Source organism: Thermobia domestica, chromosome 14 (assembly GCF_964235325.1).
Source record: "Thermobia domestica chromosome 14, izTheDome1.hap1.1, whole genome shotgun sequence".
Lineage (NCBI taxonomy): Eukaryota > Metazoa > Arthropoda > Insecta > Zygentoma > Lepismatidae > Thermobia > Thermobia domestica.
The window spans coordinates 85,949,086-85,976,973 of record NC_137467.1 but is presented as its reverse complement, the minus strand read 5'-3'; the positions used below and the strand labels follow the sequence as shown (position 1 = coordinate 85,976,973).

Below are 27,888 nucleotides of genomic sequence, written 5' to 3'. Positions count from 1 at the left end.
TAATTAATTTTTAAGGTAGTGAAACTAGTTTTAATGTTACTAACTAGTTTTCGTTTTCTGTGCTATCTTGCACAACATATTTTTGCTCCTTGGGTTGTTTCAACAAGTTGAGCTACCTGTGGATCAATTTAGACGTTGAGCCAAAGGTCATGAAGAGCAACATAAGTATTCAACAGAGTTAATCAGCTGTTGGTTAAAACTCTTGTTTTTACCTCTTCAGTGTCAAGGTCACTACTTCTCCCCTCCCCGTCTGTTTTCAATCTTTTAGTGAACGTTGAGGTAGCAGAGCGACCGACCGCCGACGTGTGGTCTCCCTGTGTTTCAGCCTCAGTCACGTGACTTTTCTCTACTTTCAGGTGCTGCGGTTTACCTGTTACCGCTGAGCCAACGGGCAGATTGAGAGCAGCTGGTGAGCAGTGTGGTGCATTGCACTTCGCGTGCGTGAAACTGAACTGCCGCTATAACACATTTACTTGAGAACTGGTTATCTTCGTATGCCAGGACTCGCGACCGCAAGAACGCAAATCCTCTCTCAACAAGACTTGATATGTGCTTATGAAGAGTGTTAATGTGTTTTTTTGTAATGAGAAATTGATTAACGAATTATTTTTGTGGTGATAGTGTAGTGACATAATTTTTAGTGCTATGTGAATATATTGTGTAAATGACAAAAGTCAGTTGAATCAAACATAAAGATATCAATATTAATAATAATAAAAACAGTGAACATACATTGTGGTGTGTACTGTAAACAAAAGTGCTGAAACTTAATCGGGTTATAGAATTTCCCTGTAGTGTTTGTATGTGTTAACATTTATTTTTTTTTAAAAAATATAATCTTTGAAATTTGGATTTCGAGTTGGCTAATCCTGCACACATGCTGGAATCCGTCTTAACGCGCGAGATTACGTTCTCGAGTCCTAAAGAAATGGAGGACATTGCTAAATGCAATGTACCCCCTCCACTCCCTCCTAAGACGTTAAAGAAGAAGAACTTGGTGCAACCACCGCCGCCAGCACCTGTGGCGGCTGTGGAACCTCCAAAGATAATTAGCTTCCAGGAAGCTTCTCGTCCGGTGGTGAAGATCCCAAATGGAACTCGAGCCAACAACGATTACGTAGTCAACATCCATGTTAAACCAGCAGAAAATAACGATATCTCTCACAGCAACATCAGTACTGGAAAAGGCGGCCACAACACACAACCCAAGGTTGTTGGCTGTAATGCAAAAATGGAAAATAATATCTATGACGAAATCAACGGTAAAAATCATTTAGATGGATGTATTCGCATTTGTGTGAGCAATGGTACTAATGGAAATGTCCATGTATCACAACAGAACAACAAATTACCCGATCTATATGTGAAAGATACAATAGGCAATAATAATAACAACCATAATCCATATTTCTTCTACGGTCCATTGCCTTGTCAAAACGGAAAAAGTCCAAGTGGACAATCGTCTCCAAGCGATACATTAGACAGTGGAACATGTAGCGACCTTGATGGTAGTACACCCCCACCCCTGCCCAAAAGAAAACTAACATCAACAAATAGCACTGCTTCAAATGGAATAACTGTTACTGTCAATGGAAGACGAGGAAGCTTGACAAGTATTGAAAATACAAATTCCGAAGACAGCGACAATGACAGCAATATTAGCTGTGATTCGCTCAACAGCAGTGATTTAAGCGAAACACATGAGGAAATTAATGATCAGAATAATATCAACAATCAGAAGGACATAAAGAAAGAGGAAGAAAGTGTCAAAGATAACTCACAACAATCTTTGCCTCAAAATCTTCTTCAAGATATCAGAGAGAGAACGAAGAAATTCTGCATTAACAATGGTACATGTAACGGTAAAATAAGTGACAAGCCCACAATAAGCGTTTTGCACAATGGTATAACACCCAAGAACAAATCTACAGCTAATAATAACATATCTACAGTACCTATAACAACAAAAGCATGTGTTCCTATTATAGAGGAACGTACCTATGAAGAGAAAAAGGCCTCAGAACAAAAAACAGAAGAATCACAACAACAACAAATAAAGGAAATCAAAAAGCCTAAAGCAGAACGCAGTACATCGTACGAAACCGATAAGTTCTATCAATTTCATTTGAACGAAAATACCGTGGACCCTAATGAGAACGACTTGGATAATGATCAATCATTTGCAGGATTTAAGGATATTTTTGACAAGGATTCTTCAAGCACTATCAGAAGCTCTAAAGGAACTGTACGTGGCGTAAAAAATCGTGTGCGAGCTGGAATTCAAACCTTCTTGCTACATGAATCTACAAAGGTAAGTAAGAGTTTATTTTATATATAAAAAAGATTTTATGTTCTTATTTACTTACTGTGCCTCAACCATTATTGCTATAAACAATCTCCTATACTTTGATTTGTGTAACCGGATAGTATTTATTACGATTCATTCTTAAGAGGTCTAAGGCATTAGGTTGATGATTGGGAGACCTGTCTGTTACTGGTTCGAATCCCACTCATGACCAGTAATAATCGGTGATGGTCTCAGAGGTGACCGGGGAGAATTTTCCCGGCGTCATATCTCTGTTTTAGGGATGGCCAAAACTTTCCGGATTTCGGAAAAATTCCGGAATTTTTCTGAATTCCGAAATTTACTAAATTCCGGATTTTTTCCGAAATCCGGAATTTTTCCTAATTTCGGAATCGGTCATCCCTACTCCGTTTTTACTTGAGTTACCAGTATTTTGTCAGGACTTTTCACTCTTTCGTATTCAAAATCCTCTACTCCGGCGAAAGGGGGGCTGAAATCACCAGTGGACCTAGTTGTTAGTATTCTCTTTCCATTTATATATAATTTCTTATAGTTTGCTTTAGCCAAAACAAATCTCAAACAAAATAATATATCTCTATACGTAATCTGAGTCGCTAAAATGAATATGGTTGTTTTAATACAAAAACAGTTTAACGAAATTAAAGGTAGTGGTCATATCTGTTTCATAATATCTCTGTTTTGGTCTCAGTTAGCTTCAAGTGGGTTTTATGGTGGACAAATGGCGTGTGCGTCTGCTTTCGTGGGGTTCTGCTGTTTTCTCCAACTTTTTATTTTTTAAAAAAATAATAATAACGTCCTACACTATGAACCGGGGCCAAGCGGAGAGAGTAATAAGGAATGAAGAAAGTGGAAGGAAACGGGAGAACCCTGAGAAAACTCACTCACACTGTATTTATCCACCACAAAACCCACATGGCACGATCTGAGATCAAACCAGGGACTTCACGCACCAAATGTGAGCGCTCTATCACTGAGCCAGCACAGGTCCCGTTTTCTCCAACTTTCTTCATTCTACAATCTTGATTATTATCATCCTCATCGTCTCATTTATCTTTGGGTATTATTCTCAGAAATTTTAATGTTCCGCGATTGTGCCATATAGCCTAGCGATGGATCACAAGCGTGAGTGAATGATGGAAGAATTAATGGAATGAGAGAATTAGAGAAAACGTTAAAACCAGAGAAAACTCATAGGCACTCATTACCTAATAAATAGGATCCTGGAAAAGGATTTTAGGATTTAGATTTCTGGGCTTTCGACATCTATGGCCATGTTAGCGCGTCACGCATGAGAGACGACGTCCCTCGGCGATCATACTATCCGGGGAAAGGGAAGGACGAAAGGATTGGGGAAGGAAGGAAGCATCCTCGGACCTGTATGCTAGGTACCATCCGGCATTTGCCTGGTGTGAGTGAGGAAAACCTCACTCACTATGGCTGGTCTGAAAAAGCTTCTTACACTCTTACGACCGAGTGGTTCCACCGGGAATCGAACCCGGGACTGCTCGCGTCAAAGGGAAGAGAGTATCCCGGAAAAGAACCTGCTATCCTTAGCACCAGTGATGAGCACTCTGCAACTTAACTGCCGAACCCCCATCCAATACGATGAAGTTAAGGATAACGTTAATACGCAGTGAATGAATGTTACTTATTCCCTAGTGGAAGTTCTCTAATGGATTATACCTATTACAAAACTTGGCAGAATTGATTAGTTACACCCAGTATGCGACTTAAGTTATCGATATTGGGAGGGATAAAATTAAGTCCAACAGGACACAAAGATCTGAAGCTGCAATAATTCAAAATGAAAGAATGACGCCCCCCCCCCCCCTCTTAACACACACACGGAAATGGTTATCTGACAACAGTAATAAAGAAATTTGTTAAATCAATAAACTTAGAAACTATAATTGTATTAAATATTCATTGTCTAAGATTTCCGCACCTAATTTTTCTGTATACATTCGAATATAGGATTGTACTTTGCACATGTAGAATATAAGATGTTTGCAAATCCATACATGAGTTTGTTATATACAGTATAACGTCGTCACCCCAATTTCATCTCGAATGAGAAACTGAAAGATATGGGGAGATGATTATATAAGCATATAAAGACATAGACACAATAAAATAAACTGGCGACTGAAAACAGTGGAAAATAATGTATATATTGTGGTAGCGTCATTAGAGGAGGGCGCGAACGGGTGGAACATTTCCCACCCAATAATTTCCAAGGGAATCTGGATTTAATTTTGGGAAAGTGTTATTTTTTTTCAGAATATATCGTTTTCTTGGAAAACTGAAATGAAATGAAATCTTTCAGTTTACGTTCCACGTTTACGTGGACTAAGCTGAAGGAGAAGTGAATGATGGAATAAATAAAGTGGGAGGAAACGGGAGAACCTCGAGAAGACCCATGCTCACGATGTACGTCTACCACAAAGTTCACCTGGTGCGACTAGGAATCGAACCAAGGACCACAGGCACCAAACGTGAACTCTCTACCACTGAGCCACCGCGATCCCTCGGTTTTTTTCTTTTTTTCTTTCTTTCTTTCTTTCTTTTTTTTCTTTTTTTTTGAGTAGGCCTATTTTTGTCATATTATAATCCAATAGTTTGAATGTCTTTTCCGTAATTCGAGGGCGCGAAATATACATTCCGCATAAATTCACCCTTATTAGTTCTCGGCATAAGCATTCTGAAGCTTATAGTTTCACTCCAGGTTTGTGTGTGTGTGGTACTTTTATTTCTCTGCAACTACTGGCCGGATCTGAACCAAAGTTGGTTTGGAAATAGCCCATGGCCAAGTTAATAAAAAATGCTATATTGGTGGCCAGGCTCGTTTCGGCTCGGTTCAATTCGCCTTGTGTGTGCTACTTTATTTCTCCGTAACTATCGGTCAGATCTGAACGAAATTCCATGGGCAAGTAGCCTATTGTCTAAGGAATAAAGGCCGCTATATTTGGTGACCGCGATCGACCAGGGACAAGCTCGGCTCGCCTTGTATGTTGTACTTTTATTTCTCGATAACTAGTAGTCGGATCTGAACCAAATTTGAGGGGCAACTAGCCCGTGGTCTAGAAAATGAAGTTTTCCATATGGAGTGGGCAGGTTCAGCCAGGGACGTGGTTGACTCATCTCAGCTCGTCTGGTATGTGATACTTTATTGCTTGGTAATTACTGCCCGGGACTAAGTGAAAGGCGGTGGCCAAGTAGTCTATTGCCTAGGACCTAAGGATCCCTATTTTTGGTGGCCAGGCTGTGCCAAGAACAGGGTCGGCTCGACAACAGATGCAATTTTAAATACGTTTATGATATGATGTGAAAAATGTAGCATGTCTCCCCCCCTCCCCCTCGATATTTAGAAGCTAACGATGCTAGAGGCTATGAGTATAAAATTAGAATAAGCCAAAAGTTAATTGTTTATTTCATTTCGGAATAGAGCTAACAGATTAAACTTACCTACATGAAAGGACATGTGGAAATTGACAATATTTTAACTTCCTATCACTAAACAGGGAGCAAGCATCCCCTTTAAGGATGATTCGGTTAGTTTCTATATGTGAGATCAAAATCTGATTGAAGGAGAAAATCTCCCTTATCCCTGCCGGTAATTTACACAAACGTCGGGCCTTCGGGCTTGTTTTTTTCAATCACTTCGGACATAGATGCTCATTTTGCCGTCAAGGTTTATTCAGGTTTGTGCGAGCTCCGACTCACTATTCTAAATGGGCTCGCTAATCTCAATGCGGTCTATCCTCGCTCACTCACACTGCAATGAGATTCATTCTCTTTAACTTCATTAGATTGAAGGTTTCTTCCAGAAATTTGTCAGGGGAAGCAAAATTCAAAATGTGAGGAGGTCTGCGCCGTGCATTATTTGCTAAAGAATGTGACCTACACAAGAGTGACACGTGATCACGATTCCAGTTACTCTCGATGAAGGGGAAGGGGACCGCGGTGGCTCAGTGGTAAAGTGTTCACCTCTGGTGTATGGGGTCCTCGGTTCGAATCCAGCTTGCGCCAAGTGAACTTTGTGGTGGACAAATACCGTGGGCGTGGGTTTTCTCGGAGTTCTCCCGTTTATTCCCACTTTTTTCATTCCACCATTTCATTAATTTTCCATCATCACCGTCTCCTTTAGCCTAGCCGGCATAATTGTGGGACGTAAAACTTAAAGATTTCATTTTCCCGATGGAGTGGCAAGGTAAGGCGAAGATTGGTGGAAGTATGTATGAAAAGAAAACCTGCTAGGGCTTGCTATCCTTAGTGAGACTTTCATTTGCTTGTGCTTGCACCCATCACCTCAATAGTACTCGCGTTCGCTCAATTCCGGCTCTGGGTCATTATTTTACTTACAGAATTCGTGTTAACTGGTGTTGTCCACGAGACGAGACAATACAAGAAATAAAATTGCCTCATTTCGTAAGTTTATGTAAAAGTTTATATCGCGAATTAATTTTCTTTTCATTTTCATCAATTTCATCTTCAAGTTATCAAAAGCCTTCCAAGTCACGAGAAATCTACGAAGGCTGTCATATAGAACAATGTTGAATTCATATTTATTATCGCAGAGTATTGTGTAATGACTTGCCTATCTTTACATTTATAAACGCTCTTCAATCTGTTCGTACTTCAATCTCTTTAGCATTTTATTGTTTTTATACTATGAATGATGTAACGCTAAAATAGTGTTTGAAATCTAAGATTTTAGTGAATTAATGTTCCTCGCGAGACTTGTGAAATTTCTCATCTCGTCTCTAAAATTAGACGAGAATTGTCATGTTTCCTGTCTCTTGTCTAAAACTAAGAAACATTGTCATATTTATCGTCTCGTCTCTAAAACTAAACCACAATTTTCATGTTTCTCGTCTCTAAAACTAGACGACAATGTTATGTTCCTCACCTCGTCTCTAAAACTAAACAACATTTTTTTTTATTTTTCTTGTCTCTAAAACTAAACGACATTGTCATGTTCCAAGGCCCGTAGCCAGCCCAAAAATATAGGGGGGCCCGGCTGAAGTTAGGGGGGCCGATCCGACTATATGATAGTTCATCACCATATTATACTTCTTTTGCAAGCCTACTGTAAAACTTTTAGGAGGCCAGAAAAAATTTAGGGGGGCCCGGCCCTCCTAAACCCCCCTTGGATACGGGCCTGCATGTTCCTCATCTCGTCTCTAAAACTAAACGACAATTGTGTCATGTTTCTCATCTCGTCTCTAAACCTAAACGACAATTGTCATGTTTCTTGTCTCGTCTCAGATTTGAAATGTTTTTTGTCTCGTTGACAACACTAGTACATATAATGGCTCGTGCTCATATTTTGAAGTCGAAATCGATTAAGTCCGAGAGTTTGGACATTACTGCTTGAAACTGAAGAGGCAATTCTGCAAAACATCGAAAGCATTGTTAAAATTGATTAACGTTTTTTAGGAGTTAATCACAAAAGCAGAACCATATGAGTGAGGTGACAAATTTAGCAACAACGTTCTCTCATGGCGAGTTTTCTGTGCGCATGGTCGTGTGGGTTCGATTTGTTATGGGGGTTGCAAAGCTACAGATATGATTTTACTTGTGACTAATTTCACTTGAAGTATCATTTGGGATCCTCGGTGCTGGAAAGTAGCTTTAAATGTCAATCAAACAAATCCAAACTTTAGTTAGAAACAGCATACAGGTAAATAATAATCATGATATTGTAAAAGGAAGTCACAGGAAATTTCACGCTTATTTTCCATGTGTGCCCAGGAAATTGATTCAACTTTTTTACCTTTTCCGTAACATTCCGTTAATAAACATTGCTTAGGAAATTTAAACAGATTGTTTTAACATAAATACGAAGAAAATGTAATTTTTTAATAATGACAGGTGGTTAGCTAGTTTATCTTTTCCGAAATTATTAATTTATTACAGTTGCAACTATAATAGTAGGTATAACCTCTTGTGCAAGGGGCAGGGACGTACGCAGGAATTTATTTCGGGAGGGGTCCAAAGCTTTTCGGGGGGTCCAAACACAATTTCAGGCTAAATTATATTAAAAATTGTAAAATTGTCCCTAAAATTAGACTAAATTTACAAAAAGTCCGGATTTCGGGGAGGCAGGTCCGGATTCCCAGGACCCATCCCCTGCGTACGTCCCTGGCAAGGGGTCCCTATTTAGATCGCAGGCTTTTGATGTTGTGGTGGACAACATCGTGCTTATAGGTTTTCTCATGGTCCTCCGGTTTCTTTCCATATTCTCCTACCAAAAATTTGTTCATAATTTTTCACTTGCATTTATCATTCCTCTCCTGTAGCTTACGGGGCGTAGCCATTAGATGTAAAACTGAATTATTTTATTTCATGTCACACGATTAGTATAAGATGCTCTTAAACAGAGAAGATTAGCTGAAAGGCAGAAAGGAACTTCTATTACTAATTTTGAGCCGGACGTCTGTTCGTTTACTTGAATGCACACTTGAAAAAGTATGGTACTATACTATATTATTTTAAATATTTGAACCGTTAATTAAATTTTCAAATATTTTAAACAAGTGTCTTTAGGTGTAATTAACGAATGTCCAACTCCCAAGTACAAACCTACCGATACTACCTGATTCGACCACTTTATATCCAAGAAAGTTGCTCAAAATATGTAACACAATAATATTCATATCACTGCATATCGCCGCATGAGAACCAGATGAGCGTAACTCCAAAAATTGAGTTTTCGTTTTCTTCATGTTTGAACATGACTTTGAAAGTCCCACTTGGTGTAAATAGAACGTAACGCCATCTGTTCTCCTTGTCGATCATCTGTTGTAATGTAACTCAATTACCATCTTATTAAAAACACATCTTTCTAAGAAAATAATATTTTTGTCCTCTCGCTTGTAAACCTACGAAAATGGAGTTACGTTCCTCTGGTTCCCAAGCGACGATATGGCAGCCGCTGAACAAACCTAGAAATAGTGACAGTAGTTATGCTTTGACTTTGAGTTATGCGTGATCTATTGTCAGATAAACCTTAGTATGCACAAAGTCCTTCAAACAATTAGCTTAGTAACTATTGTAAAATACTGTATTTCAGGTCGAGGTACGTTTCGACTTATACATAGCACTTTAAGCCTACTATTCAATTAACCAAGAACTATATTTTACGCATAGTATGCGTGTCAGTGTTATGAAAAATAAACAATAGATATAATCTGCTACTGGATAATGTATTTGTTTATATATACGGTACATAAATGAGTAATTAATCAGTTGCAGCAGAATACACATTATTGGCAATGAATGACATACACACCTTTTACCACCATAAAAAATATTTTTTCTCAATTTTCTCGAAAACTATGCATGAAAATTTACCCTGCAATATCTCATTTTGTTTAGCTTTATGTGATCTATCGATTGGTATAGATTAGGGATTGCCAATTCCGGAATTTTTACTTCCCGGAATCCGGAACGTAAAATCGGAAAAATTATGCAATTCGGAAAATCCCGGGTTTCGGAAAAATTCGGGATTTTTCCGAAATCAGAAATTTTCTAAATTCTGGAATTTTTCTGAATTTTGTAATTTTTCCGAAATCCGGAAAGTGAAATTTCCGATTCCGGAAAATAAAATTTTTCGGAATTCGGATTCCGAAATTTTTTGGCTATCCCTAGTAGACCAGATCTTTTCATTAGACAATATATTATTAAATGAAAATTAAAGTTTGAGACAATATGTTAAGTTTGGGCTATATCTTATTATTAATAATAATTTGTGTTCTCCTTGTGCTAGTGATAATGAAAAGCTTCATAAAAATATAGTTCAGCATCAGCTTTATCTTAATGGGTGAAGCGGTTATCGATAACATCAATTTTTAGATTTCCAAAAATTAATATCCTGTGATGTTAGTGAACGATGAAAGACTTTCTCCATTAGACCCTAACTACGGCTATTCGATTGTTATGAAAATGTTATACATTGTCTCAAACGCCCCTCAACACCAATAAGTCCTTTGTGATTGGCACACCCCCTGTTTCAACTTGCACATACTTGAACTAAAAGTTATGTCGTTCCCTGTCAATAATAATGGATAGTTTTCTATTCTGCTGGAGCAAATCGATTGTCGTTCGTCTTCCTCTAACAATGGCGTACATACTCCTAATAATCACACATGGACACACGGTGGCTAAGTGGTAGAACGATTTTCTCTATTGGATGGGGCTCCTGGTTCGATTCCCGACAAAGTAAGTTTGTGATGGACAGCTCGTGTCCGTGAGTTTTCTCGGGGTACAATCCGTTTCCTCCCACTTTCTCATTCCACAAATTCTGCCATCTTCACTTGCTTTAATCATTATCTTCCTTATCCTAACTGGCATAATCTTGGGATATTAATCTAAACGATTTTCTAATAGCCTTCTAACATTTTACGCAAATACTACTTACTAAAATGATTTGCAATAAATCAATGAAAAAAGATTTTTTTCCGTTATAAGGAAACCTTACTAGTCTGTTAATACAAATTTTTACTGTTTTTTAGTGCTTATAAATTTTCACTAATGAACGTAACAGCAGGGAGCTTCTTTACTGCGGATGCCTCTCTCTTTTTATTAACAGCATCCATGAAGAGATCTCGCTGTTGGAGTAGAATGTAATACAGTGGTAAGCAATACTTTTACCTGACTGGCAAGCAATGACATTTCAAGAGAGCGTTAAAAGGACTTTCACCTTCAACAAATAGGCCTATCTTATAGTTCGTTCGCTCCTTGATTTCATCCATGCAGTCAATGGTTTCTGAATGTTAAGCAACGTCATTACTGAAGACGTCATTCCAAAAGGGGATTTTTAGTCGAAAGAAAAAGGAACTTTCTATTTCATCTAGTTTATTTTATCTTTTACTATTACACTACTGCTCTGAACGGTCTATTTAAAATCAAACCGGGGAAAATTTATTCGTTTATTTAATGATCAAGAAACTTTGGTTTTATGTTTACATTACTTGTTTATAAATAATTGTTTTATCATTACCATATATGGATATCAGAAGCTCACGTGCTTTTCAGCACTAAGACTATATGATACGTAATCCTATAGCTTAATCTGAAATCCGAAACATATGAATTCTTGCTGGTAATCGAAACCGTATAGATGAAGTATAAGATGAAATTTTCGTACTACATCAATCAATCATTTCCCTCTTAAACAAGTATAGTTTTATTGAGAAAGTGTACAAAAGTGTGTTTAGTTAGGAAGTTCTGCGGGGGTCCGGACCTCATGGACCCCCGTGGGTGCGCCCGTGGTCACAAATTTAAGTACTTCTCGTCTCGACTCACTCTCTGTGATCACCAGTAATTGATCGCTGAATAGAGTTGAACTAGTGGTGGGCACAAAAACCGGTTATTCGGTTTTGGGTTTATAGTAAAACCGAAACCGGTTTGTGAAAATTTTCTAAAAAGTTTTTTTTTTCGATTTCTTTTTCTATTTCTGATCAGAATAGTGTTTCGTTGTTCTCCGGAAACCGAATCCGTTTCCACAGAAATAGTTTTATATGTTTTCAAAAGTTTTCACCGAAACTAGTTTCGGTGAAAACCGAACCGGTTTTTAAGAAACCCGAAACCGGTTTCGGTGCAAAACCGAACCGGTTTTTGGAGAAACCCGAAACCGGTTTCGGTGAAAACCAAACCGGTTTTAGTGAAAACTGAAATATCGGTTTTTCGGGTTTCGGTCTTTTTAGAAACCCGTTTCTGGTTTTTATAGAAACCGGTTTTGCTCATCCCTAAGTTGAACATGCGTTTTCAGTATCGAAACTACCGTATATGATGCGCAAATTACAGTTTAAAGTGGGTTTGTGTCCGAGACTGGTATTCTTACCGAGATTAGATTACTTAGGTTCTTTCTTGGCAGCAAGGTTATATATAAGGGGACCTACACCTTAAAGTGATTTCCGAACCACTGTAGTGTGTTCGATACTTTCTCACCATGAATCCAATCCAGTATATTATTCACGAAACACACGTAGGCTAGCTACTAGACCACAAAGGGGGGCCTAATGTTGCAGACACGTACCCAGATATTTTTGTTGGGAGGGATTCAAGCTTTCGGGAAAGAGTCCAGTACTACAAGCCACTACGTCTATGTAATATTGAACGGGTATTATTCTGCACCAGAAATACCATAAGTGATTGTAAAATACTTCCACTTATATTTTCAGAAAAAATATAGAACTAGGCTACTTTCATAGAGAAAGAATACAAATGAAGTGGAAGATCAAATTTCAGGCCACATCAACAACTTCCTTCTTAAACAAGTACAGTTTTATTGCGAAAGTATATAAATGCATGTTAACAAGTTTTTTGGACAGGACCCCCGTTGGTGCGGCCCCTATAAATCATTGGCGGAACTAAAGGCTTGGGAGCCCTTCCGCAAACAGCGTGGAGCGGGGGCCCCTTCTCTATATCCTACTTCACGATGGGGGGCCCATTATTGCTTGAGGCCCCCCGCAATGCGGGGTCTGCGGGGCCCTTATTTACGCCCCTGCCTGTAATGTTGTATAAAATAGAGGCCGGGTGCATATTGATGACATAGAGAAACGAGAGAGGATGCATCTCGGTCAGAAGTTGGAGATGCGTTTGTCTACCACGTGCTAGAGTGAATATGAGATACGAGGCTTTGTTGCATTGCTTACGACAGTACTGAACCTCAGCTCGACTGTCCCCTGTCTTTTAGTCAATAAAGTACGGTCGGCAAAAAATAAGAAGCTCGAAATATTAACGGTGTCACAAAGACAGGACTAAAGGCAGTTTATACATCAAAATGTATCAATTCACATAATGGTACATCGAATGTTTCTTTGAAGCACTTTGTTATGTGTGTACACTTGCTTAAATATGCAAAAGAACAATCAATGCATATGTAATACAGCATTCTAATGTAGACCTGTCACTTCAAAACAGGTTTGCGTAAAGTGACTAAGGAAATGCTAAAAGGAAAGGTTGGCCACGGTTGGATCATTGGCTCTTGTCAAGAAATACAATCCCAATATGTTCTATCCGACTGGCTATAGTTCATGGTTTTTGAATTTCTCAGAGACACGCCATTTCATTTCATATATATATATTACGATATAGAGGCAATTATTTCGTATTCTTTTTAAACCTGTATGTGTACTTTTTTTTTTTTTGTTTCAGTTTCTACAGTATCTATCTTGTCATTATAGTATTATAATACAATTGATGCAATCAGTTCTTTTCTTTATGGTCTTTTAATTGGGAGCATATACTTTTGGGGTTTGCGAAGTGAAAGTAAAGTTGATTTAATTGGTATAGGAAGAATTTATCGGTTCCTTTGCATATATGCATTGAATGATAATAATGCTTTTCTGAACAGATGTTAACATGCTGTGAGCCTTCTTTCGCTTTCTGAGAGAAAGGAAATATGAAGAAAGGAAACATATGATTTCTTAGACAATCTCATCAGTTGAAGTATGATCAGTGGTGCTTCATACCTTGACTAATCATATAATGAAAACATTAAACTTCTTGGAAGTACAGTCCACGGAGGGCTTTGATGCTTAGATGGCGCATGTTCAACTGCGTTATTGTTGGTCAAAGTATTTGATTCCATCTTCATTCATTCTAGTTTTCCACAGATTTGTAGATAATGCAAGAACTTTCATTACTACTGCTCTCAAATCTAAGTGCAAGATTTCAATTCATATTTTTGGTTCCGAATAATACGTATACTGGGTGAAGAAAGCATAGGTCGGTACAAGGGCGCACCCACTGAAAGGTCCACTGGGTCCGAACCCCAAAAAATTTCGTATCGCAACATACATTTGTACACTGTCAATAAAACTATACTTGTTTAACAAGAAAATGATTGATATGACATGAAAATTTAACGTTACACTTCATCTTTAATCTTTCTCTTACAAAAGCAATCTAGTTCTCTATTTTTTTTCTGCAAATATAGATGGGAGTATTTAGGGATGCGCACGTGACAAGATTTGAGGCTGTCTCGTCTCGAAAATGTGCTGTAAAAGTGATGTCTCGACTCGAAACGAGTATATTTCTCTAGACCCGTATTGGAAGAGCTGTGTCTCGACTCAAATTTTGTCAGGAAAATTCTGTCTCATCTCGTGCGTATCCCTAGAAGTATTTTACAATTACGTATTGTCTTTTCGGGTGTAGTATTGGACCCCTCCCAGCAAAAATTTCTGAAAGCGCGCTTGGGCCAATGCATATTTCAATTTATTTTTATGTGAATAAGTTTTCTTACATTCCTTATCTTTGGCCCATTTGCTTCGGAAAATTAAACAAAAAATTGTAATTTCCTCTTTCATTATAGCATTTAGATGTTATAGCAAAATAAGTACTGTGAGTTCCATCATGTCTTTGGTCAAACAAATTATACAAAGAGCGCTCGTGGAAATACATCACACTCGACCCGTCCTTAAGATGTCGAAATAATACAAAATTTTAAAAGCATACTCGTAGTTAATGTTCTAAAGATGTTATATGTTTACAAATAATCGACATGTTATATTAGAATAGTCTTATAACAGTATCAGCTTAATTTCGAATGCGTGTAAAGATGGAATTTATATTAGGTCTACTTTTAAGTTAAAAGTTAAACCCAATAGATTTTTTTCTTGATATACATTTGAGAGTCTCTCATGTAAATTGAATCTTAACTCGGCGTTCCTACTCACAAAGTCCTATTGCCAGATAGCTTTTAGCAGAAAAAGAAATTCTGTTACGTTACTCGGTTATACACTGTGAAAGAATTGGGGGAATGAGAATGTAAGAGGAAAAGGACAACCCCAAGAAACCCCACGGACACGATTGCTGTACAGTCATGAACATTAATAAATGGAGGTTGGATCCATAAGAAATAATGGCTTCAGCCTCCATTTATTAATGTTCGTGATTGTACAAGCGTTTCAAACTTGCCACAAAACAGTTTAATTATTAAGCATTGTAGGAGTTGAATTGAGTTGAGTTGATTCTAGTTTAGCGTCCCTTTCAGCAGCGAGGCTATATGAGACGTGGACCTACTGATTAACGTGGAATCCGAACCACATGAGCTCCCGCCGAGAAAGCATTGTAGGAGATTCTGTTTCAAACTCAAGTCTCTAATGTCAGAGTTCAGTGATATTTTAAAACTTGAATTGCCACTTTAAAATGGATTTCCGTCCCCCACATTCAAGCGTGTGGCGGCCATGAAATATGCATGAAATCATGAAATATGAATGTAACTATGCTGTTAAATGTATCAAAATATGCACTTAATATACACTATCAATAAAATAAAAGAGAAAATCTTCAAACTTGCAACAAAGTTTCGTGGATGAAGTATAACATCGAAAATATATTGCACCTTTCAGTGATTTCCCTTCAAAATTTATTTTTTATTGTAATTACAGTTCATATGGTTTTAACTTTTTAAACCATATAAACTATGAGATTAAAATAAACACAGTGATATGAGAACACAATATCTAGTTTTTCTTCAAATTTGTATTTTAGAGTGTATTTACTTTACACGAAGTAATACGAGCCTCACTTTTGTACATATTTCCACTGTAAACGAATATTTTTTTTTTTTTTTTTTTTTTTAAGGATTTACTCTTTCCCATAATTAGCCTTAACAGTATATCACGAAATGCTTTCCTAATTTTCTTGGTGTCAGTTTATAACATTTGTAGTCAGAAAATGTACTTTCAACACCAGCAGATGTTACAGAACAATAATAGTGAGGTGTAAGTTTAATACCTATATTTTCTGAGAAGTTGAAATCTAGCCCTTGACCGTATTTTCTCATGACTTCAATTGTTTTGTAGGTGGAGTTTTGGCAAAAACATCGGTCAATTTATTTTGCACAGAGCTCCCAAATTTACCAGGAACTGACTGGAGTTCATGCTGCACTTCATTAACTAGAGCCAAGCATTCACTAAGCAGTAGTTCTCGCGTCTCACGTTTCTGAATTGATGTCGACAAGATATTACAATGAATCTTTATCATTATCAGATTTCTCTTAACATCTTGTCAATTGTAAGCGTCTGTGCTCTACTGATCTGTTGCTAACATTATTGGTTCTTCATAAACTAGGCATTTTTTTCTATCCTCCCATGCAAAAAGCCATTCTACAGCATAGACATGTAAATGCATTGAAAATACAAACTAAAACTGGTTTTGTTCCGTGCTATAAGTGTACATCTAAAATAAAAACTTACAGAATAATATGCTGAATATCCTTTTAATCACTAATATATATTTTAACTTTTGAAATACGCATTTATATACATTATAAAACTTCAAATTCGAATTGTATTATGGTTATTAGAAACCCCTACCAACTTTAACGGCGATGCATAATCAAACAAAATATGCATTTGCATAAAAATCGGATGTCTAGCACTCATGTATTATAAGAATACGGAGATCTGTTGAGAAGACATCACACTACATACATATTATTGTAGTGGTAATTCAAATGAACTTCGAAAGCATATAAAATCATATACGATTCTGCTTATTTTTCTCTCTTTAAATAATATCAAGTACAAAGCTGTTCAAATCATTTTCTAATATCTTTAATTTGATCCTGATTGTATTTAATTTTTTCTCAATCAGCAGTAATGATATCCGTTTTGAGATAGTGTTGAAACTATAATTAGAGTGCAATAATACGTATACACAATAACGAAACTATAATTAGAATGCAATAATACGTATACACAATAACTTTCTAACTCATCAGTTTTTCATTAAGAGACCTTACACTACTCTCACTTTCCTGTATATGCTTTGATGAAGAATTTCCCGTATCATATCTCCTCCCGCACCCACCGTTTGTATATATGTGTTGCAGTCGTAAATGTGATTATTCGAAAAGGAGCGAAAATTTAACCTGAAGTAAGGGAACGAGCGGAAATGAAATTTGATAAACATCTTAGGAGATGAAAAAATGTAGTGGTAAATGTACTTGTGCTTAATTACACTTTAGTATATTGTCTTATCATGGGAAAGAAACTGATTTTCTGATGAGCGTTTAATGTTTCAAGCTAACTACTTGTCATGAAAAAGAAGAAGAAGAAAAAGCAAGATAGTAATATGTATATAGCGTATACAGTGGGTTTAAAGTGCGCACACTTTTATCTCTTTGACAAATTGCGAAAGAAAATCTCATACTCCTAAATGTTTTATTTACATTTTCACTGTGATACGATTCTACCGTCATTAAAATAATAATAATAATAATAATAATAATAATAATAATAATAATAATAATAATAATAATAATAATAATAATAATAATAATAATTATAATAATAATAATAATAATAATAATAATTATTATTATTATTATTATTATTATTATTATTATTATTATTATTATTATTATTATTATTATTATTACTGCTATATCTCGATTTAGACCGGTTTCAACTTAATAATCTGACGGCCGTCTCAGCCAAGTACAGAGTGCAGATTTTGAAGAGTTCCTCTCCAAAGAACTTCCTGACCATATGACAGTTGTCTAATATTACTGATTTTTGTAGTTTTGTTACGAGATATTTTGCGTTTGTGAAAAAATGAAATGAAATCTTTAAGTTTTACGTCCCACGGTTATGCCGGTTAGGCTAAAGGAGACGGTGAAGATGAGAGATGAGTGAAATGGTGGAATGAAGAAAGTGGGAGGAAGCGGGAGAACCCCGAGAAAACGCACGAGCACGGTGTTTGTCCACCACAAAGCTCACTTGGCGGGAGCAGGCTTTGAACCCGGGACCCCAAGCACCAGAGGTGAACGCTCTACCACTGAGCCACCGCGCCCCCTTATTTTGCGTTTGTCTATTCCTGTTGCGTCACAGTACTTTTAGAGACAACTGCTGTAGTTGAGATAATGATTGGTGTTACTGTAACTTTCTGACATTTCGATAACTTCGTCTGCTAGGTTTTTATATTTGCTTATTTTCCTACTGAATGCTGTACGTATGTTATGGGTCAATGGTACTGCTATATATATAAAAGTTACTTCTTGGTCTATTTAATTGATGATAGTAATTTCGGGCCTGTTTGCAGGTACCTTTACATCTGTTTTGATTTCTCGATCCCTACTGAACTTGGCTAAAGGCTTAGTATGGGTTATTAATTCCATGTTACAGACGTATTCAGACTCAAGATTCAGTTTCTGAATATTTTACTGTTCTTACAATATTACATCAGAAAACGCGTTTGAACTTAGTCCAAATTACTGCTCTGTAACTCTGTTCTAATTTCTTGTGGTCATGGCACATGCTTTTCAATACCAATAAAACAAATGCGTACGAAACATACAAATTTAAATACTATGCAATGTGTATATCTGAATTGGAAACAAAAAAATGAAATGGAAAACTTACAAGAAAATGATCTCTCACACAAGAATTACTATTTCGTATGAAATCCGTTATTCTTTATTAAGTCTTTTTTTCATTGTGGCATGCTATGTACAAGTTTAGCACATTTTGACTTCAATTCAGCATCATAATACCACAAATTATTGATCTCGATCAATTGATGTTTGTTGTAATATGCTTCTTCTTTAGATTTTCCTTCATGAAGCTCCAAGGGTTTTGAATCGGATTCATATCAAGACTATTGTTCGGCCAACGAAAAACATTAATTTCGTTTTTCCGAAGAATTGTGTCACAGTTTTGCCCCGGTAGCATGGGGTCCATCATACACAAAGATGAAGTGTGCGTTATCAAACCAGACTGCAGTATGGAGAAGCAGTTTTTTTGAAGAACTTGTAGGTATTGGTCGTGCTTCATTGTTCCCTCTTTTATATACAGTTTTCCAGGTCCGAAGACAGACATCACACCCCAGACCATGGTTGAAGTAGGATGCTTCACGGTTTGTTGGAGGCATTCCAACTTGAATTCCTCCCCAGGTCGACGTCGCACATATTGTGAACATTCATCAGACACGAAGACACATGATTCATCACTGAAACACATTAATCATCCAATTCTCTAATCATCAGCAATCCAATGGTCTAGGCCTCGTATCCATTCGAGGCGCTTCTTTGCCATGATTGGAGTAAATTTTGCTTTCTTTCTTGGCCTGAGTGTTTTTATTCCCTCAGCACAAAGAATCCTTCGAATACTTCCAGGTGAAAAATCTACACCATACTCAGCCATTTTTATGGGGGGGCGCGGTGGCTCAGTGGTAGAGTGTTCACCTCCGGTGCTTGGGGTCCCTGGTTCGATCCCAGCTCGCGCCGTGTGGACTTTGTGGTGGACAAACACCGTGCTCGTGGGTTTTCTCGGGGTTCTCCCGTTTCCTCCCACTTTCTTCATTCCACCATTTCACTCATTTCTCATTATCACCTTTAGCCTAACCGGCATAACTGTGGGACGTTGAACTTAAAGATTTCATTTTTTTCTGCCATTTTTATGATTAAGTCTCTAGAAGTTGCGTTTCTATTTCCCAGATCCAATCTTTTTAGTTTTCTGATACCTCTTAGCGATAGCTTTGGTTTTCGCCCACACTTCCCAACCGTATTTTGCTGATACATTTGTTTCTAGCTCATTGCAACGGAGATTTTACTCACAGATTTTTGCCCTACCCCAACTCTACTAGCAGTTTGTTGTTATGTATATCTTCCTTCCGCCAGAAGTGTTTTGACAACTTCCACTTTACGCGGAGAAAAGACGTTTCCCATTGTGCCGCGGTTACAGGACTTAACAGAATAAAATATTAATACATAAAACACGTCACGATTACTTTAAACTGGCCCATTCGAACTGTTGAATGCTTTGAATGTCGTAACTGCTTAGGACTGCAACCACAATACTTCAGTTTCTAACTTTTTGATAGAAACCACAATAGCTGTCTACAACTGAAATAGTCTACCACTTTCAGAACTCCCTCCCCTCCACTAATGCCATCTGCTGTTCAACGGTGATCAACTGTACAACTGTTGTACAGTAAACAAATGAAAGATTCTACTGTATGTTGGTAGTTTAATCATTAAATTACATGTTCCAGAACTCTGAAATTACGTCTTTCTTCATCAACTTTGCATTTTTCGAGCGTGAGTCTAATATTTTCAACACGTCTGTATATGCCAAAAACGGGTGAATGCTCTTTTTTTTTTTTTTTTTTTTCAACATTGGTATGTCTTTTTAGCTAGCCTGTGGGAGCCATTATACGGCATGAGCTTGTGATACGTTAGATTGTTTCTGATGTGTCGCCGCATTTTCTGCATTTTTTCATCCGGTATTTGTTGTTTCAATATGTACTTACAGTAGGCATCACTCGGTCCTCGATGGCCATCATAAATCCTACTGTTTCAGAAGAGTCAAGTTTTTTGAGCCAACCAAATGATGGTCTTTTATGTGTATTATTATTATTATTATTATTATTATTATTATTATTATTATTATTATTATTATTATTATTATTATTATTATTATTATTATTGAGTTTTGTATTTTGCGTCCTTATTTAATACCGAGATTATGAAACAGGGAGCCGATTTATTATTACCGTGGGCTCTGAATCACGACTTCAACTTGATGGCAGGTACAGAGATTATCATGAAACATTAATCCTTACAGTAAATATTTCTCCCTACTATCCTATATCGTCTCTAAGAGAGCTGATTACAGGACCATATCAATTAGTAATAATGATAAAGTAGTGAATATAATATCAAATTCAGGTATTTTGCTACTGTAGATAATGACGATGAAAACTAACTTTTTTCTGTATCTGAATAACAACAGATTTGTCTTAGGAAAACAGCTGGTGACATGTCAACAAACTGCTTGATAAAAATAAAACACAATGAAAGAATGACCCACGGATGCATCTTCCTGTTTCGGAAACTTATACATAAGTGCCGTAAGCATGACATGTTTCACATATTCGTATACACGTTAAGCGCCTCCTAGTGTAGAAGTAAGATTAAGCATTGTCTATTGTCTTTGGCCAACTTCGTGGTGTGCAAAGCTAATTGGGTAATTCAACGCATGAAAGCAAGCAAGCAGGGACAAGCTAAAAATTAATTAACGAATTGTATTATATTCATGGTAATATGAAAACAGCGTGACAAAAGGGGGAAGAGGGATGTTCAAGACACGAAGAGGTGAATCTTTTTCTTAAGAAACAGGAAGCGATGCGAATGAACCTTTTTTTCTTTTCTTTCCTTTTCTTTTTTCCAAAAAAAAAACTAATTACTTAATTTTCTTTCCACTTTTTGCGACTTTCCTTTATTAGTCTAAAATGCTATAAATATAATGACACAAATTAGTTTTATTTTTCTTGTTTTTTAAGATAATTTTACAAGAATAATGACAGTAATTAGTCAGCCTAAATCTGATATTATTTCTTATTTTGTTGTTTAAAAGCATGGTTTTATAAATGGAAATATTGGTTACTAATTGTAAGTAATGTAGGTAGTCAGGAGTTTGATCTTAAGCTTCTGTTACGAGTTTAACGTCCGCTTTGAAACCGAGGATGCACGGTAGTTAGAGCACTTGTCTCTTGCACGTGGAGTACTTGGTTTGAGTCAGCCCGGTAGCCAGCCCAAAAATGTAGAGGGGCACGATCCAACCATATTATAGTTCATCACCATATTGTAATTCACTTGCAAGCCTACCATGAAAATTTCAGGGGGGGCAAAAATTTAGGGCCCCCTAGACCCCCCTTGGATACGGGCCTGGTTTGAGTCCCAGCCAATTAAGTTTGTGGTGGGCAACATCGTTTCCGTGGGTTTTCTCGGGGTACTCCCGTCTTCTCCCACATTCCACCAATTCTAATATCGTTTGTCTTTATCACCTATCTCTCTTTGCCCAACGGGCATAATCCTGCGACGTTAAACTTACATATTTAATTTCATTTAATGATTCTTTGAAATCAAGGCTAAGTTAAACTTGCTTGCTTGGTTTGAGTTTAGCGTCACTTTCCATCATCGAGGCTATATGAAACGTGGACCTACACTTTAAAATGAAGTCCGAACCAACGCAATGTGTTCATTTTTCAAGATTTTCGTAGCAGAAATCCACCTTGTTGTATCAAAGGCTTGGGTGCTAGCCACTACACTAGCAGAAAGGATTATTTTACATCAGAATCAATAGTTTAACATAGGATATAGTCAATGGCGGCCATAATAGGTATATCATGAGTTTACAGTTGAGGAGTTCTATGTAATTGGGGCCCGTACCGGCATAGGCCCTTTTTAGGGAGATTGCATTTTTAAATTCTTTGGTATTAATTCTATACATCTGCAAAATTTCATTCCGATATCTTAAGTCTTGATGTTGGTACAGTGAAGGAATAGAAGTCGTCGTGAGACGAAAGCGAATATTTACTGCAGTTATGTTAGTGGGAAAGTTGTTTGAACAACGTTAAACATGTCACAGGGTGCTAGCACCAGTTCGATTATAATCTGAAGAAACAGAAAAGACAGTCAAAAAGCGATCCTAATGCAAAGAAATAGAAAAGGAACTTAAATGAGAGCTATACAACTATTAGTGGCAAAGCAATTAGCGGAAAGCAATTTGCATTAGTGGACAGGTGCTGTAAAGGTAAATGTTGCAGGAATTAAAAATGCTGCGGAACAAGAAAAGTCATTTGCTCAATTTTACGGAAGTGGTTCAAAGGAACAACAAGATGCCCTTCTGTCAGGTCTAATACAGAGTAGACGTACAGAGAGTCAAGAAACGATACATACGGAGTTTGTTCCCTTTTCTGGACCCAGATGCTGTTGCTTAGTACGAGGAAGGGTTCCGTCAAGCCCAAACCGTAAACCAAGAACCAAACAGCGAGGATGTAGAAGATGATCTTCATGAGTATGTTTTACCAGCCCTGCTTAATGCATAGACTGTTTCCAGTGTACAGGACTGTTACATGTACAGTTTCTACATAATAAATTTACTACTTCAATGTATTATTGTTACACATATATTGTTCTGTTTACTTTAATACTTTGTTCCTTACTTTGCAATTACGTTTCTTTATTCATTCTCACAAAGTGTATCACACGACTACTGCGATACATATACGCGACAATCCTCCTACAAAGTCGTTCTCTCTAAAAAGGGCCTATGTAACCTCTTCAAAAAACATTTGTATTTATATTATAGTGAAACAAACTGTTAGTTTCTTTGTATTTTGTAGTAGAAAAAGAATACATCTACGTTTTTTTTTCTTGTAGGGTCCACATGAACAAACGTTAAATAAAAATATCTATATTTGAAAAGTTTACACGCGATTTCCTCTGAACATGGTTTTTCATTATGAACCCTTATTACATAGAACTCCTTAATTTTCCATACATCCTGCAGAAGTTTCCAACTTGTCTCTCCCGATGGCTACGTTAGACGTTGACATTGTGGACCTCAAGTATTGTTTTATACATTGTATAACAGAAAAACTTAACTGAGACTATATCTAATGTTTCAAACATTTTCCAATAAAGAATAAAAGGCAATGCTTACTATAGACTTTCAAAAAAAAAATATGTAAATAATAGCTTCAATTATTTTTGTCACTCAAAAAAAAAAAAAAAAAAAACTAAGGGAGCTACACCTTTCGGCCCCGGGATAGGTCCACCACTGGATATAACCATAAGTGATGCCTATGGAGATGTGAGCTAGGGAAACACGCACGATAAAACTTGCGTGTCATCCTCTTATGTGAGATCCCTTGGACTTTGTAATGCAAATGTTCAGTAGTACAATTTAACAACCGGTTGTATGATTAGTAGGCCTACAGTAAGTTGACTTAATGTTAATATTATTATATTTGTATATTTATTGTTAACTCCAATGATATTAGTATTTCTTGTTAGAATTAAGTCATGCAGCATGCATATATAGACACTTACTTGGTAAAAACTATTCGTAAATGATAATGGCACAATTGAAAGTCATACAGGTTTCCAATTAAGTTTCAGAATTTTCCACTAACTAAAATAGCTCTATCTTCTGGCCATTGAAACATAACATCTATATGGGCCAAAACACAAGAACTTTGAGGGACCTCATTTCACGTTGGTGTGGGCCATCGCAATGCAAACTTTGCGTTTCTAATGGGAAACTAAACACATGTTCCACGAAACGAATTGTGTCTGCACATGGTCAGAATTACATTTCCATTGTTGCAAGAACTGTAGAATATTGTGTCTTTATTGTGTCTTTAAAAGCTGAAAGAAAAAAAATCTAAACTGGATAAATTAAAAAAGATATTAGAGAATTATTATTACTATTATTTTCCTAAGTTAAGTGGATTTTGAGTTTAACGTCCCGTTCAGCAGCGAGGTTATATGGGACGTGGACCTAATGATTAACGTGGAATCCAAACATATGAACCCTAAATTAACACATGCTGCCGCCGAATCCGAACATGTGCTCCCTCCGGGAATCGAACCTGGGTCTTCCACACAAAAGGCGCGTACGCTAACTGCTTAGTCAGGAAGGGTTTTCCTAAGTATTGGCTCTTGAGGTAAAAAGTCAATTTTAAGAACCAGTTTTGGGAGCCTGAGATATTCTACGCTCAGCAACGGATTCGGACGAATCGTTTGCAGGACACTACTGGAAATATTTATAATAGACTATTAATGTATAAGATAGGCTTTCTTAGTATCTGTTTTGAAACCTTCGAAGTGGAACTGAATTGAAAGAAAAAAAAGTTTTGAGTATTTTAGTGTTGTGAGTGTACCGGGTTGGTAAAATCCTTGCTTCTTATTTGTGGTGATGGTAATCATGGGCATAAGTGCCCGCAGCGGCGGGCAAGGAGAGCGGGGAAGTTGCCCGTCCCCTGCATTTGTAAAGGGAGTTTAGTTCTTGGAAATACATATGAAAACAAACTAATTTGTTCTTACATGCTATTGCACTTAATACAAAATACTATAATACTGTAGTTTATTCACTGTAATTTATAAGAATATGTGCGTTAATAACTGTTGATTTATATTATGTATTATGTAGACGAGTGCATCAAAGAGTGTGTATTTGCGACTGTGCATATGTGTTGGTCTTTTGCCTTCCTTTGGCATCTTTTTTTTTCTGCCTAACTTTGGAATCGTTTTCCCCCTCCCTTTGAAATCAGTTTTTTTGCTCCCTTTGGAATTAGTTTTTTGCTCCCTTTGGAATAGGTTTTTTGCCTCCCTTCGGAATCGGTCTTTTGCCTCCCTTTCGGATCTGTCTTTTGCCTCCCTTTGGGATTGGTCTTTTGCCTGCCTTTGGAATCGGTCTTTTGTTCCCTTTTGGAATCAATCTTTTGCCTTTCTTTTGAATCAATTTTTGCCTCCCTTTGGAATCGGTCTCCCCTTGAAAAAGTCCTGTGGGTGCCCCTGGTCATGGGATAAAGTTGGTGAAATGATGTAATGGTAGGGATGCTATTGTTGCAGTCCCATTGCATATGCATTTGATTAGTGAGATATTTGCGGTAGTATTGGCATGACGTAATTTTATCGTGGAACAGTTTGTCTTTTTCTTTTTTACGATATCCAACATCTTGAAGTTTATCATGTTGTGAGCAATGTAGGCGCTTCCAGAAGATTCTTGATTGGTATTTGATGGTAGTAGTTGATTTATTATCATGTTGTAAATGAGAGTTTAGCGTTCCTTTCAGCAGTGAGGCTATGAGACGTGGACCTAGAGTTTAACGTGGAATCTGATCCACATGAGCTCCCATCGGCAATCGAAACCGGGTCTCAAAGGCAGGGTCACGTACACTAACTATATAGCCACGAGAAGGCTCGTATGTAAAAGTGCTTAATGTGGACTGGTGAGATCTCAGTAAAATGCTTGTGGACGTTGATGTGCTTTTTTCTGCAATGCTACGTTAATAATCTTGAAAGTTCAAGATCTTCTAAGTTCAAAGCGACTCGGAAGTTCTAAGTAAACCACTTGGGTTTCGTATTTCAGGTTCAGGCTACAGTTGATTTCTTAATAGGGCTATGTTAATTGCTATCTTTACATAGATATAAATGAATTTCAGGAGAGATCACAGTGTCTATGGTGGGGCAATTGGTAGTTCTTTGTGCACCAAGTAGTAGCAAATTCTGTTCTACGAAGTCGGAAATAATAGTGATATTAGCTAATATAATAACCACACATCACTCATCGAAAAGCAGTCTGGCCTGTCAAGAGGGTGGAGTTAAATCCCAGAGATCCCATTTGCGTACGCCACTGGGTTAAACTGTGTGCGTGGAATTTTTTGGGATTCTTCCGTGTCCTACTTCATTCCAAGATTATCATCCATGTTATAATCACCATTTCCCTTATCCTCTGGGAATATCGTGGGACGTTGAACTTGACAAAAAAATGGGGGACTGGGTTAAACTTTTTACAAAATCAAAATATTGACTGGGGATAAACGCCAAATTTTGTCGATTAGCATAGTAGGGAATTTTCTTTTGTAATCTCACTCCGATTTTATTTCCGCGATTTTGTTGTCCGACATTGTAGGCGTAATGAGAGTTAGCTAAAACATGGATCCTTATTTTCTATAAAATGGCTGACATAGATCTTAGTATCATTTGTCTGTCATAGTTGTATGGGATAATCGGTTAGGCATAACGATGCGACACGTGTTTAGTTTAGTGTGAAGCTATTCGTAGAACAGCTAAGATACAGGTATGAAAGATGCACAGTGACTGTTCAAAACTGATAATAGCGAATTGCATTTTCAAGAGAACTTGTCCCATTTTTCTGTTTATTCACTTTAATTTCATGATGTATCATAACGTCATCAGATGGCAAGAACATCTGTATAGTCACCTGGAGAAGACACCAGCAAATGTAAGACTTAACTGACAGTATTTGAGGTCGCAGCTTTGAGATTTCCAACTCGTTGCACATGGTAGCCGCAGAGAAGTGGCAAATTGCACTTCCAGCTGGTACACGGGACTTTAACTCTTGTTTGTTTGTTGGCAGACAACATTGTTGAGTTCATGTTTCAATATAAAAATACAAGACATGCTAGGATTGAGTCGTGCTATTGAAGCAGCCCACATACGGTCTAAAGTAGACCACTTCGTCAGTCGATCATAACAAAGCACCGGCAGATTAAAAAAAAAGAAAAAAAATGTAAACAGTTAACCCACAGTGGAATTTATTTCTTTCTCAAGGCTTTTTTCCAAGGCTATTCGCTGAATGACATAAATTTTCTTCACGTTTGTTGCTTTATTCAAACAGTTACTTTGGTAAAACAAAACAAATTTATGTTTACATACTCTTCATAAGTCTTGATAATAATATAAAGATAAAACACGGAAAATTGATTGACGTAATACAATCAGTCAATTGTAAATGGATTGGTTATCTATCTTCCTGTACTTGGTATCTTATTGAATAAAATAAATAAATCTTGAAAATAAAATGACCGCTAGTTTCTTTAAGATTTCTTCCCCATTGCACAGAAAACACGTTGTTGTTTTAAGTAACACGTAAATCTGTGCAGACTCAAGCATTTTTGTACTGATAACGTTTTATGAGATAAACTACAATACGTAGATTAAAGTATACATTGAAAATGTGTCAAATGACACTCTTTGTTGCTTTTTATTTGTTTATTTACCGACCTTGCAT

At 37.1% G+C, this 27,888-nt stretch overlaps 1 protein-coding gene across 1 annotated transcript in view; it reads left to right on the top strand.

Annotated features, from left to right (window-relative positions):
* Positions 1-372: 372 nt before the first annotated feature.
* The window catches only part of LOC145670248 (uncharacterized), a 276,166-nt gene continuing 248,650 nt past the window's right edge, over positions 373-27,888 (top strand). Inside the window, exon 1 of the mRNA XM_081738660.1 lies at positions 373-2,311. Within this exon, the coding sequence (XP_081594786.1) occupies positions 878-2,311 (1,434 nt within the window). The 5' untranslated portion in view covers positions 373-877. The remainder of the gene's footprint in view (positions 2,312-27,888) is intronic.